A 17,184-nucleotide genomic window follows, 5' to 3' on the forward strand; every position below is an offset into this window, starting at 1 on the left:
AAACATAGTTTGGGTCATACCATGCCCTATTCCAAAGTTCTTGGTTATTTCCTATTCCCATTGCCTTAAAAATGAAGTCCGGTCTCCATAGTTGAACTGTGGGGTACCATGAGGTGCCTTAGTAAGATTGCAGAAGGAATTCCTTACAGGTTTGGGGCCTATGACAGGTGAAAGGTTAGAGGAAACTTTTCCTTAAGTCCCATGCTATCAGGAAGCAAAGGTTGTTATATGACTGTTTGATATAACAATGGGAAAAACAAAAAAATGGGAAAAGATCAGAGGAGGGTCATACGGTCACCAACAAGGCAGTGGCAGTTCTTCCTTATAGCCGGAGTTTGGAGGTGTCCAGTCATTGTTAAGGTTTGCAGAAGGTTATGTGCTTTTCTATGTTCGGACATGTTACAGAGTGGCTTTACACTTGTTTTAATATGCCTCACTTACATTGCAGCCTCTCTAGTGTTACTCTTGCACAGAGCTTCTTGAGCACCAAAGCCTAGACATTAATGCTAGGTTCATTTGCATTTCCCTCTGTAGCTGATAAGAGATAAACCTTAGCCAGGGCTTTATTGTAAAAGACTCTAACTTGATTTTCTCATTGCTGGAACACCCAGCATTAGTATTTCCCTCCTGGGAGGGAAATATTTGGGCCTTGACTTTCTTAGTTCGAACTCTAACTTCTTTCCTCTAGCTGTAGAATGGTTTTGAACCTCTTTGGGTCTCCATTTCCTCAAATTACAGTGGAGTGTAGCTGCCACTCATAGGGAGATGAACGGATATGGTCCACTGGAGAAACCAGCATAGTATCCAGCGGAATGTGCTGGACTGAGTAAGTCCCAACAAGCCTAGCACAGAGGAACCCTGGCTGAAGTCCAGCCTGGATGGGGTTCAGAACCCGAAGGAGGATGTGTGGAATAGGAGAAAGACGATGTGGACCAAGAAGTGCAGCTCATGCACTCTAACACTGAGATAGTCAGGTCGCCTTTATTTATACACCTAGTTTTTCACAGCTGAAAGGTTTTACATTCATTTTCTCATTATCTCACGTGCAGTCTCTTTAAAGAACTTCTACATCTAACAATAATGTGCACACTTGCTTTCTCCCTTCCTTCTCCTCCTCAATATCTGCAGTCTCCTGCTAACCCATGAACTCTGTCAAGAAAGAGGAATCAGCTCCAGCAAGCAGTTAATATCTAACCCAGCACATAGGCACATAACTGTATGACCATGGTTGATAGCAATTGCGGTTACAGTAGAGAGAGGTGATAGATTTCATACCCAGGGAATTCTGATAATAACTATTGATACTTAGCATCACACTGCATCTAATCGGGAGATCTAATTCTTCTAATGCCCAGTAATCTGAGCAGTTTAGTAACCAAGTCAGTTTGTGTTCCTTGCTTGGCTCACCTCTGAATGTTCCCAATGATTCGGCAAGGCCTTTCTAACCATTTGATAATCAACTAATTGTTGTTTGGAAGAGATTGGTGGACAAATTGTTGTCTAAGCTTAGTTCTCATTAGAAAAGAACATCCAGAGGTTAGCTGATGTACCCAAACCAGGGCCTTGTGTTGACTTGACCACATCACCATTATTCACAAAACTTCCACAATCCTCAGAGACAGACAAAAAAGAATCATAGTCTGATCTTCCTTTCTCTGGTTCTGGGGAGATGTGTGTCACAGATAGAGTGAAAGGAAAGATTCCCAATAGCAAAGCCAAGAACGCAAAGGCAAGGCAAAAGTGAACCAAGCATTGTCTTTGGAAAGGCCAGGAGATTCTGCACGAACATCCTCAGAAGTCCTTGTCTTTTGGGACCCAATTTCTCAGGCCTTGCAAGGAGTGGAGTATGCATTACACTCACGCACCTTTCCCAGCAGAGACTTGGCAGCCTCTACCTGGGAACTACTTTTTTTAATTCATAAGTATCCCTGGTGAACACACCACACCTGGGAGAAAGTATGTCCATCCTGGAGACAAGGTCCCTGGACATTATCATTCCCATGTGGGTTCTAAAAGCCTTTCTGAAGTAAAACAAAAAGCAAAATAAAACAAAGCAACAGCAAAAACCACGAAAAGGAACTCTAGACAAAAACATAGCTAAACAAAGGAGGAGGACTTGGCGGGAAAAGGTCAAAGACAATGAGAAGATTTGTAGTTCAAACATGTAACCCGGTTTCCCTTTTCCTCCTCTTCCTCTGCTTCGTTCCCCTCCCTCATGTTCTTCCCTAAGCAAGAACAGGATGAAGCTCAGAGCCTGGGGAATTCTTTCCCTAGAAGAGACACAAATGGGAGAGATGGGGCTGGGCCGTGCTGAGCATGGCTCCCTTTGGTGTATGAGCAGAGGAGACCTGTGAGCTCCAGATGCTGGCTGAAAACTTGCTGTGCTTGTGTTTAGTTGTGCTCGTTAACCCTTTGTACAAACTGGGTTAGAAAACCGTGAGAAAGTGGAGCAACAACAATGTGACCACTGTAACAAAATGTAGAGAATGTTGAATTTTTACAATAAAACACAAGAGGGGAAAATATTAAATCTAACAAGCTAATGTTTATAAAACCTATATAAATCATGTTTATATATTTCTAAAAATCCTCCTGGGCAGCATAAAAATAAGTTTCTCACTGTGCTATTATGAGGAACATCAATAAAAGAGTTAAGAATCAAAAGCATGGGAAATATATTCATAAATGCCAACAAAAGAGAGCAGATATAGCAATATTAATGTGAGACAAATTGAATTCTAGGTGAAAAGTGTTCAATATTTTATGACGATAAAATACATAATCTTAAAGAAAATGAAACATAAATCTTTAGTAACAATGATTTGAAATGTATGTGGGACACAAAACAGTAGACAAAATACTATTATGATCTCTAATACCAAGTATGGCTTTGCTGAATTCTTCATTTATTTAATAATTCTCCATGGAAATGAATCAATCAGAAGACTGACATAGGGGTAAAGGAATGGAATAACAATTACATCACATGCTGATGAAGCCCTACACCTGGCATATGAGAACACATTTTCTGTGAACGCTGTGTTAACTTCTATAGCACCAACCACGGCCGAAACCTCAGACACTGTCAGCGTATTCCTAATGTCTCTCCAAATCCTGGAGATCCTCAACTCTTAAAAACATTAGTAAAACTAGAAATTGTGCACTAAGACTCTTTAAAGTTATAAGAATTTAAATGCACCTTTTGCCTTTTATCCTAGTTTTGAGCAAAGTCTTATAACCTAGGCTGGCCTAGAACTCACAATCTTTCTGTTTTAGACTCTAGAGTGTTGGGATTATGGGTATCAGCCACTACAAAGAACTCAAATATCCTTTTAAATGACTGATGTGGGAAACTAGAAGTCAAACCTGAAATTATTTTGTGAAAAAATACGAATTTTCAAACACTGATAGGTATAACCAAATACCTATCACATGCATTAAGATCAATACATACATTAAGTGCTATAGAAAACCCACAAGGATATCCACAGTCATATGAGGATTCACTGTTTAAGACTTTAGCTATCTATGGAAGTAAGTGTGTCTTAAAATCAGGATCAAACAGATGGGTGATCTGACAAACTGTATTGAACCAACACAGGTAGAATGTAATGATGTTTTATAATCTTATGGCTTATTTCTTTATAAACATTATATAAATCCCAGAACAGTGAAGAAAAAAAGACTTAAGAACATAACACTTTTAACTTTATGGTAGAAGGCATAGTGAACAAAACTACATGTAAATAGGTGATCTAAGAGCAAATATTGCCTAAGATAGAGTGGGATAAAGACCTAATTCACAAGAAACTCTTCCATGATATGAAAAAGCCAACTTTATGAAGACTAAGTTCTTAAATTAAGAGGAAAATATTTAGAAAAGCATAAATATGAATTTTATAAGTGAAATGAAAAGTATCAATGTGTTGATAAAAGTGTCAGGAAACATGCTTTCATTGATTAATAATGGCTACCTAGTATGTGTCCAGCATGTCCTAGGTTCTGTGTATGTTCTGTGAGCAAGTGAATGTTATCCCATGACTAAATATGAAAATTCAGATGATAGGCAAGCTGCCAAAGACATACACAGGTGGTGGTCATTCCTTAAAGGAGCACAGGGGTGGAGAGATATACAATGACCAAGAAAAGTGGAACCCAAGTGGGTAAATCTCCTTAGTTTAATAGGGAAGGCCTGATTCCCAGAGAAGATGACATTTGAACTGAGGGCATATGTAAACTTTGAGCAATTGTGTAGGACATGCGGATTTAGAAATGGCTATGCTACTATAAGCCATGGAAATTGATGAACATCACTTAGGAAAGACTGTAGATCTGAGAGAAGACCCAGGGTAGAAGAGCTCTATTTAGAATTTTGATTGATCTAAGAAGAGTAACAGGGTCATGGAAATCAAGAGAGACACATCCCCAAAAGGAGAGAACTTTTAGTTCTCCATTACTGCTGAGAGGAGAAGTCAGGTCTAGCCATGCCTGAAAATAAGACAGTGGTTCTTAGATCATCACACAGTGGTTCAATCAACCAAAAAGAGGTTGTATATTAGAGTTGAAGTGAAAATGGGAGAAGAATTTGAATTTGATGAGATAGGCAGTAGCTACATAGAGTAGGTGGGCCATAAAGAAACCCAATTTTATTCTTATGGGGAAACCACCACCATTATCATCATCACCATCCTCATCATTCCTTCCCCCTCCTCTCTATTCTTCTCCTTTGCATTTTAAAGAATTAACTACTCAGCCATTTTGAGACTATATCTGAGGAGATGAGAGTAAAATAGACAAACTATTGATGGCATATAATAGGGGTCTGGTGGGAGTTTATGGCAGCTTCACTTAGGGTGATGTCTAGGCAGAGAATGGAGCAAACACCTATCGTATGGAGAATCTGCATAGAGCATCAGTGGGATAGAGCAGGGAGAAGAGAGAACCAATGATGTGCTGTATCTGGATGTATGGCCGTGTCAAACACAGAGATGGGGATGATTAGGAATGGACCAAGAGTTCAGAAAAAAAATACCAAAGTTTAATATTTAAATGCTCTGAGCTTGAAATGTGTAGGAGGTGTGCAATGAGAAGTTGCACATATAAATTTGCGAGTAAATATACAAGATGGATAAGTCTAGAAATTACTGGCATGTATTACAAATCTAAGCCCTGACATGCATAAAATCACTTATGACAGACTGGATTTGAGCAGAATCCCAGGGCCAACTACACAGGAGCTAAACTCATTTAGATTTCAGGTGGATGTAGAGCATCTGAGAGGCAGAGTATGTAGTACGGAGTCATGGGAGTCAGGAGGGAGACAGTGCTGAGAGGAGGGATTTGTCAAGCCTCCATTGCTGCTGAGATGCTGGATGAGGGACACAGAGAGAATGAGACTTGGAGTTTCAGATTGGTAATGATATAATTTTTGTTTTTCTCTACTCTCAAAGTATAATGAGATTGCAGCCGAGAGGTGTAAGTTTGAACACGTACTAAAGTGGGTTTTAAAGGAGAGGGACTCATCAGAGGAATGGAGTAGAATTGTGACTGACACTTAGGTGAGGGGAATGGACCAATGGGGTGGCCCCTTGGGGACTATATCATCTCTTGTTTTCTTTCCTCTCCCTCATGACTGTCAACTGTCATCAGATAAGCAACTCTGTTCTGCCCTGCCCTTCCTAGCAGATGTTTTATCTTGATTGCGATGGGACAAAGTGACCATGAATAAAAACTTCTAACGCATTAGCCAGCAGAAATCTTTTGTTCTGAACATGGATTTTTCTCAGGTATTTGTCATAGCAACAGAAAGGTGACCAGCATACTTTAGGGGTCTGTGGCTTACACAAGGTAGAGAGAAGCTATTAGAGGTGGGAAAGCTGAGAAGAAGTAGAGATGTGGTTAGCAGAATATTGGTTTGCCTCAGTCTGGGCCCGAGATTTGTAAGTAAAGGGCCCTTATAGAGGAAAAGTAGGTTATCTCTGTTGATTGCAGCAGTTGACTTAGGGAGTATCTTGGTTAATTTTTTTGTTGCTGTAGTAATTTGGCTAAAGGATGATATTCTTGTTTGCCATGGCGGCAGAGGTACAGCAACAGAAGCTAATGGCAGCTGGTCACCTTGCATTCAAACTCAAGGAACAGAGCAGAAAAAATGCTTACACTCAACTCCTTTTCTCCTCTTTATATAGTCTAGTATCTCAGCCCAGGTAATGGTACTGTTTACAGTAGGTAGGTCAAGATAATGTTTCACAGGAATGCCCAGTGGCTTGTCTCCTAGGTGATCCTAGATCTCCTTAAATTGACTATTGAGATTAGCCATCGCAGGGAGAAAGGATGAAATGAGAAATGGTGGACAAGAAAGCCGACTGGCAAAGAGGATGCCATATTCTAATTGCTACAAGTATTCAGAAGTGAATGTTTTTCTAAATAGGTAGAAGCAATGGCCTACCAACAGGGTGGGGGCAAAGAAGATGCTGGCCCACTTTCAGGCACTGAGGGGCATGCACATGAGAAACAGTACAAAAGGTGTACAGTGATTAATCTTGTCAACTTGATAGAATCTAGACTTAATAAAGAGAAGCCTCTAGGCATATGGCTAAGGGATCATCTAGACTAGGTTAGTTGATGTGAGTAGTACCATTGCATGGGCTGGGAGTCCTGAGTGCTTCATAAAGAGAAGAAAAACATCATTTCTTCTTTTCTATCTACTGAGCATGGACGCAGTGTTAGTCACCAGCTGTGTCAAGGTCCTGCCACCATGACTTCCCAGCTGTGATGGATGGTACCTCAAACTGTGAGCCAAGATACAGCCTTCCTTGCTTCAGTTGCTTTTGTTGTCACAACAATGACAATGGACTAAACTTATAAACTGTAAGTCAACCCCAGTTACACACATTCTTTTATAAGAGTTGCCTTGATCATGGTGTCTCTTCACAGCAATACGAGAGTGATTAAGACAGAAGTTGGTACTAGGGAACAGTGTACTGCTGTGACAGGACTGATCGTGTTGCTTGTTGGCAGATTGCGTACTTGGTACTTTGGATTAGGAGAGCAGTTGGGCAATTCCTGTGATATTTTGGCAAAGAATTTGGATGTGTTTTGCTGTTATTTTAAAAAGATTGTCTTAGGCTAAACTGGAGAGTTTTGGATTAATGGTGTTTCAGAGATTTCAAGATAGTCGAAGATTGACTGTGTCCCATAGTTATTATTGATCACTCTTATGCAGATCTATAACAAAAGGGTCAAGCTGGACAAGGAGAAATACAAAATGTACAGTTAGAGGAGAAAAGGTAGTCTGATGGAGCTAAGTCCAGTCTCTCAAGGAAATAAAACATTTAAAGAAAATCTTGATGCTAAATAGAATAAAGGGAGTGGTGAACTCAGGGCAAGACCACACCCAGCTAAGCTTCTAGCTTCTGAAAAGGAATTTTAAAGAACCTTAAATATGTGAAGGAAGCCATCAACCACAGAAGGTTGACGCAAATGTAGTTGAAACATGGGCCATTTCCAGCATCAACAAGCAACAGAACCTGGCAGCTTGGCCACACGGCTCTGGCTTTAGAGTCAAAGATACAAGAAAGGGGTTGTGGAATCTCCCTCTCTGGCTAAGGAAAGCCTCGGAGGCCAGGTGCATGTCTGAGGTGCCTCTGCATGGAGTCCTAGAGAGGCCATTTTGTGACGCTAAGAAGGTGAAGTCTGGAGATCCCAAAATGCTGGAGATGCCAGAGCCATGGAATACATTCCAAGGAGAGACGCAGTATGTTGTAGTTAACAAGGCTGAAAGGAGTTGGAGATCTGAAGAACACTGACATCAGTCATGGAGATGCAGAGTTCCGAGTTTGCTCAGCTGGTTTTGGTCTTGCTTTGGTCCAGTATTTCCTCACTATGCTCCCTTCCTCCCTTTTGCAATGGTAATGCATATTCTGTGCTTTCGTATGTTGGAAATGTGAAGTCTGTTTTTTTTGTTTCTTGTTTTCTTGTTTTTTATAGGTTTACAGTCAAAGGGGCTGCCTTCAGTCTCAGAAGAGACTTTACTTTGGACAGTTAGACAATGTTGAGACTGTAGATTGTAGGGACTTTTGAAGTTGGGTTGAATGTATTTTTGCGTTAATATATGGACACAGGTCTATGGGAGCCAGGACTGCAATGTGGTGGTTTGAATAAGGATGGCCCCTGTACACTCAGAGGTTTGACTCCTTACATACCAAGGAGTGGAACTCTCTGCTAGGATTAAAGGATTAGAAGTCGTTGCCTTGTTGGAGAAAGTATTGCACTGAGGGGTGGACTTTGAGGCTTCAAAAGCCCATTTCAGCCCCCACCTCTCTGTCTCTCTCCTTCTCTGTCTCTCCATCTCTCCATCTCTCTGACTCTGTCTCTCTGGAACAACCCCACCCCCACCACCCCAGCCCCTGGCCAATGGATCAGGATATAGCTCTGAGATAATGTTCCAGCATCTATGCCACCATGTTCCCCGGATTATAATAATGGACTGACTTCCTGAAATTGAATGCGAGTACCTCCGATGCTTTCTTTTACAAGAGCTGTCTTGGTCATGGTGTCTCTTCCCAGGAATGGAACAGTGACAAAGACAGTAACTAATTCAGAAGTGCAGGGGAAGCAAGTACAGTTAAATTTTCAAGTAATACATTAAAAGAAGACCTTCCTCCCTTTTTATTTTGAAATCATTTTCACCTTAAAGACAATATATAAAAATAGTATAATTGCCATTGACACCTTCATCTAAGAGAACATAATAGCTTAGGTAACTGTAGTATAATTATCAACAGCAGGCAATTAGCACTGCTATAGTACCATATATGTAAAACACAGTGTTAGAAATTTGCAATCTTTCTTCCAAGTCTCTTTTCTATTTCAGGGTCTGATTTAATAGCATAAAAACAGCTATTCACCGCAACCCCTTAGGTTCCTCCCATCCATGATGTTCTATTATTTGAGCAGCCTTCTTGTTGGCTCTGTCTGACACTTCTCACTATTAGACTAAAGATATGCATTTTAATAAGCAGTACTATAGAACGATATCGCACCCTCTTGGTGCATCCTATCAGAAGGTATACGACACTTACGTCCCCTCCACTTGGGATGTTACTTTGGCTGTTTAGTTGGTCTGCACTGTGAAGGTGCTGCTGTTGCCATTTGTAACTGATATGTCTCTTCACTGCGATATTGTAATATTATATAAATATCCTGTTGATCCCCAACTTTTGCTCATTGAGTTTATTAACATCCACATGTATAGCATGTAAGGAAAACTTGATTTCTTATTTTGGTATTTACCTAGTAGTGATTTTATATTTGAGAAAAATTTTTAATATTTTCCATATGACCTGTGTGTGGTGTCTGTCCATGTGTATGTGTGGAGGCCTAACGAAGGTGCTATTACTCTTGAGGGAGAGCTTTTGATACAGTGTTACGGCTATAAAGTTGATGAATTTTAGTTGATGAAGATCTTAATTTTCATGGCAGAAAGTTCTAGAAGGCTGCTCGGAGAAGGAGTAGATATCCAGAGCAGTATAGGATTCAAAGACAGAGAGTATGGGGTCTATTAGTTTTCAATTATCATAATAAAATAATTGAGATACTAAATCATTTTGCCTCACAGTTTTGAAGGGTACAATCTATAATCAGTTGGTTCTGTTGTTCTGGGCTCGTGCCAATGTACCACATTCTGATAGAAGTACATTGTGGAGCAAAACTATTAACCTCTGGCCAAGCAAGAGAAGGAAGAAGAAAAGACTTTGGTCCCATGATCCCCTTCAAGGGTACAACAAAGGCCTAAAAATGCCCCCTTTAGAATCAGAGAAAGGACTGGAAGAGCTTGAAGGGGCTCGAGACCCCATATGTACAACAATGCCAAGCAACCAGAGCTTCCAGGGACTAAGCCACTACCTAAAGACTATACATGGACTGACCCTGGACTCTGACCCCATAGGTAGCAATGAATATCCTAGTAAGAGCACCAGTGGAAGGGGAAGCCCTGGGTCCTGCCAAGACTTAACCCCCAGTGAACGTGATTGTTGGGGGGAGGGCGGTAATGGGGGGAGGATGGGGAGGGGAACAGCCATATAGTAGGTGGGGGAGGGGTTAGGGGGATGTTGACCTGGAAACCGGGAAAGGGAATAACCATCGAAATGTAAATAAGAAATACTCAAGTTAATAAAAAAATAAATTAAAAAAAATGCCCCCTTTAGATACCGCCTCTAAAGGTTCCACTACCTGTCAGTAATATTACCCGGAGAACAACTTCTAACACATAGGCCTCTGGGGAACGTTTATGGTCTCCGTTTTATCAATGGGTAAGTCTAGGATATTTGAAGGTGCCTGAAATCAAAAGAATGTACAAGACAGTAGGATTGATACTCAATTGAAGGAGGTTGTGGTTTCAAATTGCTAGTTTCAATACACAGTTTTAGGAGCAATATTTACTTGTATATAACATCTTGATATCATTATACATGATTTAAATGTGGTTATCCATATGAACATATACTAGGCAATAATTTCTAGTTACATATTTTAGTATAGTATTATATGTACATAGATGTATCTAGTCTGATGCTCACTAGAATAACTGAAGCATTCATTATTAAGAATGTGGTAAAACTGAATTTAGCTGGTAAAGGATTAAGTTAGATATGTAAGAATTAATATGAATGGAATTTGAAGGATGGTCTTAAGAAAAGTCAGAGTAAAACAGAAGATCACAGTATTCCACTTAGGGGGGAAATATCTCTGTTTAGAGGGGAAAAAAGCCATGGTGAAGAAGAAACTCATAATCAAGCCTGTCTTCCTGGTAAAGTGATAAGGCCTGGTGCATGATGCCCAGGATTAATTTTTGTGCTGCGGCAGTGGAAAACTCAGGCAAATGGAGCCTCTACACTGCTTGGCAAGCATCTTCCAAGCCTACTTTGAGTGCCATCGTCAAATAAGAGGAAAGAGTACTAGGAACCATGTGGGTAACAATAAAGGAGCCACTTCAGGCCTGGCCGAGCCATCTGGTCTTGTTTTTATTTTTCAATCCAGAGCTCAGATACAGCTGCATGGGACCAAGGAAATGTTAATCTCCTCTATGCCAAGGCACAGAGAAACTCACTTATGAAGATCTTACCTTTCTGCTTCCTCCTAATTACCATCCCCTGAAGCAGACCACACCTCAGTTGAGTATCTTCCTAAACGAATGTTTACCAATAATAGGAAATTGCCCAGGAAGATGCATATGAAACAATTCAGATGGAGAGGCGTATCACCTAGGACATCATTATTTTATTGCATAAACCTTTTCATTTCTGTTCCTTTTTAATGGCTCATTATATTCATGTATTACTTCTGTGATGAAAATTAAAGTATTAAAAACTGTTAAATGCATGGAAATCATTATTTTAAATACTGATTAATTTAGGAAAACTTATCTCTCCTGACATTACTAGATCATTTCCTGCCGATCTTGTAAAGGGTGACTTATATGTCTATTATAGGCCAGTTTCTCGTAGATTCTTGTTACACAGGCCCAGTTAGTGCCAATAGATGTGTGACTGTCTTTTGTTTATACCAGTTCTAGGAAATAGGATTGCGCAAAATAGTGCCTCCAAAGTGCATAGCTGAGGCTCGGGGTGCATACGTCGTCCACGTGAGTGAAAAAATGATTGTTCACTCACCCAGACTTCCCAGAACCAAAGCTGGGTTTGCCAAGTGATTGGCAGGAAGAGACAGGGTGTCTGTCCGGTTAGCTCTTGGCGCAGACAGTTTCTGAGACACACTGAAACTTTATTTCCAACTGTATTCTAAAACATGAATTATTCATAAGTCAGAATCATATGGATCTAAGATAATTATGTGTATTAAATACCCATCTATAGTAATGTGGTAGCTCTTAAGATCACCATGGGTGCTTTTAAGAAACAGATTTCTGGATTCCATTCCAGACACGCTGGAAAGCCAAAGGCCTAGGCCTGTTGATTTCCAAGTCACTCCGCTGACTGGTGAGTCTCAGTTTCGCAGTTCCTCACATGGGGCATTTACTGTGGGCATCTGGAAAGATTTTGTCCTAAGGAAGCTACAATGGGGCTTGCTTGGAGTTTTCCACCTCAGTGTAACCAAGGTGCTTGTGACTGTTCTCTGTTTGATAAACTGCTTATGCTGTGTTAATTTTAAAAGGAAACAAAACACCGTAGAGACTGCTACAATGCTACCATGCTCTAATTCTTCCCTGTGGAAATCCTGTCCTGATGGGTCACATTTGTTAGTGTCCTTTCCCTCTAACCACTAGAGACACACCTATAGGTGAGCCAGTTGTGTTTAACGTTGAAGCAAATGAATGCTGTAGAGAACAGTGGGGAATGGGGGTGGGCGTTCGACAGAGCCTAGTATAGGGTTGGAACTCTGGTTAGGTGATTTGGGGAAGAGTCTAAATAGACAGAAGGTGGCATAATTTGCCAGGGGCATTTTATAACTGGAAGTCTTGGTAAATCTTCAGGGTAGGAGTGACATTCCAACATGAGGAAGAAGCTGTCACTGCTAAAGAATAGGAGTCATTCACTGCGTGAGGGGGTAGTGAGGGTATGTGTAGGTGACTTTGCAAGAGTCAGATGCAGCGGTTTGACAGCAGAACAAGCCTTCATAGGACTGGATGACTCCCCAATAACCCTTAGGTCTGGGTGAGAACATCAGCTCATTCTCAGATATGAGACCTACTCGTATGGATTCATGATGTCAATTAACTCAGTTCCTTTCCCCCTCCCATTGCCCCTCCCTCCTGTTTGTCTCCCTTCCTGTCTCTTCCTTGTCTGGGACATTTACAAATGGTGCTAGATTCCACGTCCTTTCCCAGTTCTCCTTAGGGGTCAAGAGTCCCGTTATTACAAACATCTAGACAGTGCCCATGTATTCAGCTCCACCAGGTGCTGTCAAATTTTTCTCTCCCAGGTGACCAATTTGCTTTCCCATCAGCAATTCATAAGAGAAATTCTGCCAAGTATTCTCCTTAGCATGGGGCAATTCCCCATACTTAAAAGGTCTTTTCTGGCTCATGTGTAGTGTGTTGTTTTAATTTTCCCATTTTCACTTGGTACTGAGATGGAGCCTCTCTGCACATGGGTTCTTCTCCTCAGGAGCAGTTGAGGGTCCAAGCTGAAAGTGTGGCCTCTTCAGCTGGACTGTCTGAGTCTGAGTCCTGGTTCTGATAGTTGCCAGTTGTATGGCCTTGAGCTGGTTGCCTCTATGAATTGAAGATGTTGGCATCTTTGCCAGTTTGTCAGGAAGTTTGTGGATGTAAGGATCCCCCTGCAGGCCTTGACACTGTGCTGTTATATAAACTTGAGCCACGTTATTAATTGTGTCTCTATTCAGCAAAGTGTGTATTTCTATCTCTTGCCCACTTGTAGGTTGAGTTCTTTGTCTTCTTGAATTTGATTTATCAGTGTTCCTCATGAATTTTGCACAGTAGCTCTTTTATTATGTTTCTTTGGTTATAAATATTTTCTGTGGTTTTCCTTTTCATTTTATATGTAGTATTTGCTTTCCGTGTATTAACACAAATACACAGAGCTGTAAGTATAAATAAAAATGATATGTCTTAGTATTTGGCATAAAAATGAAATATGGTGTGATGTCTTTTAGCTGGCAGATATGAGGCAGTAGAGAAGCCATTTCTTGGCTGTTTTGACTCCTATTTTTAACCTAAAGAAAAAGAACCTATAGTTATAAAATAAATGTTTTGTCGGTAACACAAATATGGTCAGGCAGAAATAATGATTTCATCATGACAAAGAGCCCTTGGGACCACATCTGGCTTGCAGAGGACTTTGCTTTGTTTATTTCAGAGTTTGCTTGGGGCCAGTGATGGTGATGTAAAGACTACAAAGTTTTAAAAGTTTTTAAATTAATTGTCAAATTATCTCACATTAAAAATGTCAGCACTCTGGTTACGATAATAAACCCTGGGCCATCTGGCTTTGCTGGCTTATTACCCATTGGCAGTGCTGGTCTGTAGCTAAGAAGCAGCTGACCCCCTTGCGTGGGAGATAATGTTTGAGTTTGTCAGAAGCCCCAACATGGTTGGTGTTCCCCTAGTCTTGGATCTGATTGGAAGATGTCATTTATTGCTAAGCTTAATCTGTTACTTTACGCATATGCATGTGCTGTCTGGACCCTGTGGCTAACTGAGTCTGTGTATTAGCTAAAAGAAAGTAAGATGAGATAAAACGGTCAACAGCACAAACACCACCGGGAAGTTTAGTCGTCATTTACCGATTTCAATGAGGATAGCTTCATACATGTGACTACTTAAAACTGGCAGTGGAACATTCGTATTCATGCCTGGGTGGTCACTAGAGTAGCGTAAATCTCCACCAGGAGGAATGGTAAGTGCAGTGTACCTAGGTGGTAGGACTGTCTCCTAGTTTACATTATTGACTTCACAAACGTCAGATTGTGTGACGTCATTAGTCTCTGTCTGTCCTGAGCAAGGTAATAATCCTTGTAGACCAGTGGACATGTCGTGTGCTGCGTGATTGCTGAGGTCCGAGCTTCTTGGGGTTGTGAGCGTTGCTTCATTATTAACACATTCCTTTCTTAGCTTGAGCATCTAACTTTGCTTAAACGCTGTGCTCTACCTAAGAAGCTTCACCACGATCTTGCTTTGGCATCTTTGTTCCATTTCAAATTCCTTGAATTGTCTTCCCCTGCACACACAACTGGATGCCACTGGCTCTTTTCAGACCCCCGTGTTTCCTTTGATGCCCACGTCTGGATGATCTAATCTTAGCATCAGACCTACAGTTACAGCAGGTGGGAGGGTAGAAGGAAGATAGAAGCAGACCACAGGAGACTGGAGCAATATGAGCCAGGCTTCTGTAAATGTGGACTAAGACGTAAAAATTCCAGATGTTACAAAAGGAAAGGGGTTCATCAAAGTTGGCAGAATGAAGCAGAACTTGAAGTGAGGAGGAGGATGTAAGTCCAGTGCTCAGTACTTGACATAGGTGAGAGGAAAAACTGAGTGTGATTTGGATTAAGGAAAACACAAAGGCCCTATTACCTGTACAGCACGTGTCAAGGCTAAATGGGGAATACCAGAAGTGTGTGCCTGAGTCAGTAGTACTGTGTATATTTGGGTGTGTGCTGTACACACTTGAATGCTAACATGTATCTATGTAGGCCTGTATACATGCGTGTGGAGGTCAGAAGTCACTTTTGGGTGTTTTATTCTAGTGCTTCTTTACCTTAATTAGTCAATTAATTTAATAATACAAGTTCTCACTATGTAGCCCTAGGTTGCCTGGAACTTGCTGAGTAGACCAGGCTGACCTCCAACTCACAGAGAGATTCTCCTGTCTTCACCTCCAGGGTGCTGGGATTAGAGGTGTGGGCCATCAAGCCCAGCTAGCATCATGTGTTTTGAGCTAGGATGTCTTAATGGATCTGGAGCTCACTGATCTTCTGGACTGGCTGTTCAACAAGCCCCAGGACGTCTCCTGTCTCTGTATTGCTGGCACTGGGACTATAGGTGTGTGTGGCTATGCCCAACTCCTTATGTGAGTCGTGGGGTTCAGACCTCAAGCCCTCATGCTTGTTTAGCAAACACTTTGTTGCCTGAGCCAGTTCCTTGGGCCAAGCAGCATTTTTTTAACCTCTGAGAAAGTTTCATCTCTTTGCTGGAATCGGATGCAAAGATACATGTGTGGGATGGGGAAGGAGGGGTTGTAGGTTTAATTCTGTATCTGGATAAAGGATTTCAGAATCATGAAGGGTTCCGGTCCCTAAATAGGAGAGAACTGCCAGCCGATGGGCTCTGCGTGTCCTATGACAGCTGTGAGGGAGATGAGATGACTAAAGGAAGACTCATGGAGGACTCGGGGCCCAATGTAAATCTGAAGCAAAGGGAGATGTTGTCAGGGATTAGTGTTCCTCAGGTCTGTACGAGTCTGATGTCGAACTTGAGATATGCACAGAGGAAATTAAGCAGCATCCCGTGGAGTCACAGGGAGGATTCGTCTCTGTTGATAAGACAAAGTGCAAAATATGAACTAAAGGGCTCATGTTTCACAAAGCCAGTTTTATATTTTTAAAACACATGCTCTTCAAGATGTAGTCCTGCAAAACCACTTAGTTTTGATTTTGCTACTACACCTCAGTCTTTAACCCTTCGTTCTCCCTAAGATATTTTTAGTCATCATGCCATGAAAGTTCAGGCTGGTGTCCAAAGGCACAACAAACAGCACTGTTTCTAATATTTTGTTTTATTTATTTACTTTTTGAGCACTAACCCCTATTTGTTTTCCTGGTAGCAAAACTGCTGAGCTCTTGAGCAGACTGGACACAGACCGGACAAACAGAAGTGCTTGTAACATTGCTCCTCCGGCTGCCCAGTCCTCAAGATGGGTGAGTGGAAGCTCTCGCAGTAGAAGAGATGTTTGGGATGGGATATTAAGTACATGAAGTGACAGATACAGCACAGAATAATCCAAAACTCTGCCCCATCCCCAGCAACTGCTCCTCGAGGTGTGAAATAATGCTTGTATTTGTTCCCATCTGAAAAGGCTGTTATCTTACCCAACCATCCACCTACACCTCCCCCAAATCTCTTATCTTGTGCAGAATAATGTGTTTCCTTCTAATATTTTATGTGACGATATAATACACTTTGGTTATTTAACTCCCCCTGTTGTTAGCACCAAGCCCTCTCTGTCTAGTCTTCCTGGTCCTTTTCCTTTTCCCAAATAGTCCTTCCATCTTCATGTTTTTATTTCTTTAATCTTGATTCTTCATGTGAGAGTAAACATTTGCTATTTGGTTAGCTGAGTCTAGCTTATTTTGCTTAGTACTGCAGACTTTTCATTCAATTCATTGTCCTGAAAACCACACAGTTTTGTTCTCTGTGGTGAAAGATACCTTGTCATAGTGTTCCTACCGTATTTTCTCTAGCCTTCATCCACTCACCGGTGCTTGGGTTGATTCCATGGTTTGGCAATGGTAAACGAGGCTGGGTACACTTGGGCAGTTGGGTTTTTTGTTATGTGGACGTTGATTCCTTTACCTCAACAAAATGCTTATTTTCACATAAGGTCTAGTTCCCTTTCTACCCTGAGTGACTCCAGATAAGAGAGAAACCATCACTTAGAAACCTAGGTGCTAAGCACAGAGCTCAGCAGCACTAGCAAGGGCTGCTGCTCT

The 17,184-nt window shown here is 41.3% G+C and overlaps 1 protein-coding gene across 2 annotated transcripts in view; it reads left to right on the forward strand.

Annotated features, from left to right (window-relative positions):
* The window catches only part of Epsti1 (epithelial stromal interaction 1), a 98,665-nt gene that overhangs the window by 44,079 nt on the left and 37,402 nt on the right, over positions 1 to 17,184 (forward strand). Inside the window, exon 7 of one of the 2 annotated variants that reach the window (XM_039093594.2) lies at positions 11,038 to 11,375. In XM_039093594.2, the coding sequence (XP_038949522.1) occupies positions 11,038 to 11,113 (76 nt within the window). In that variant the 3' untranslated portion in view covers positions 11,114 to 11,375. Of the gene's footprint in view, positions 1 to 11,037; positions 11,376 to 16,298; positions 16,393 to 17,184 lie in introns of those variants that run through there. The other variant, NM_001044257.1, reaches the window with a different exon arrangement.

The sequence above is a fragment of the Rattus norvegicus genome, chromosome 15 (assembly GCF_036323735.1).
Source record: "Rattus norvegicus strain BN/NHsdMcwi chromosome 15, GRCr8, whole genome shotgun sequence".
NCBI lineage: Eukaryota > Metazoa > Chordata > Mammalia > Rodentia > Muridae > Rattus > Rattus norvegicus.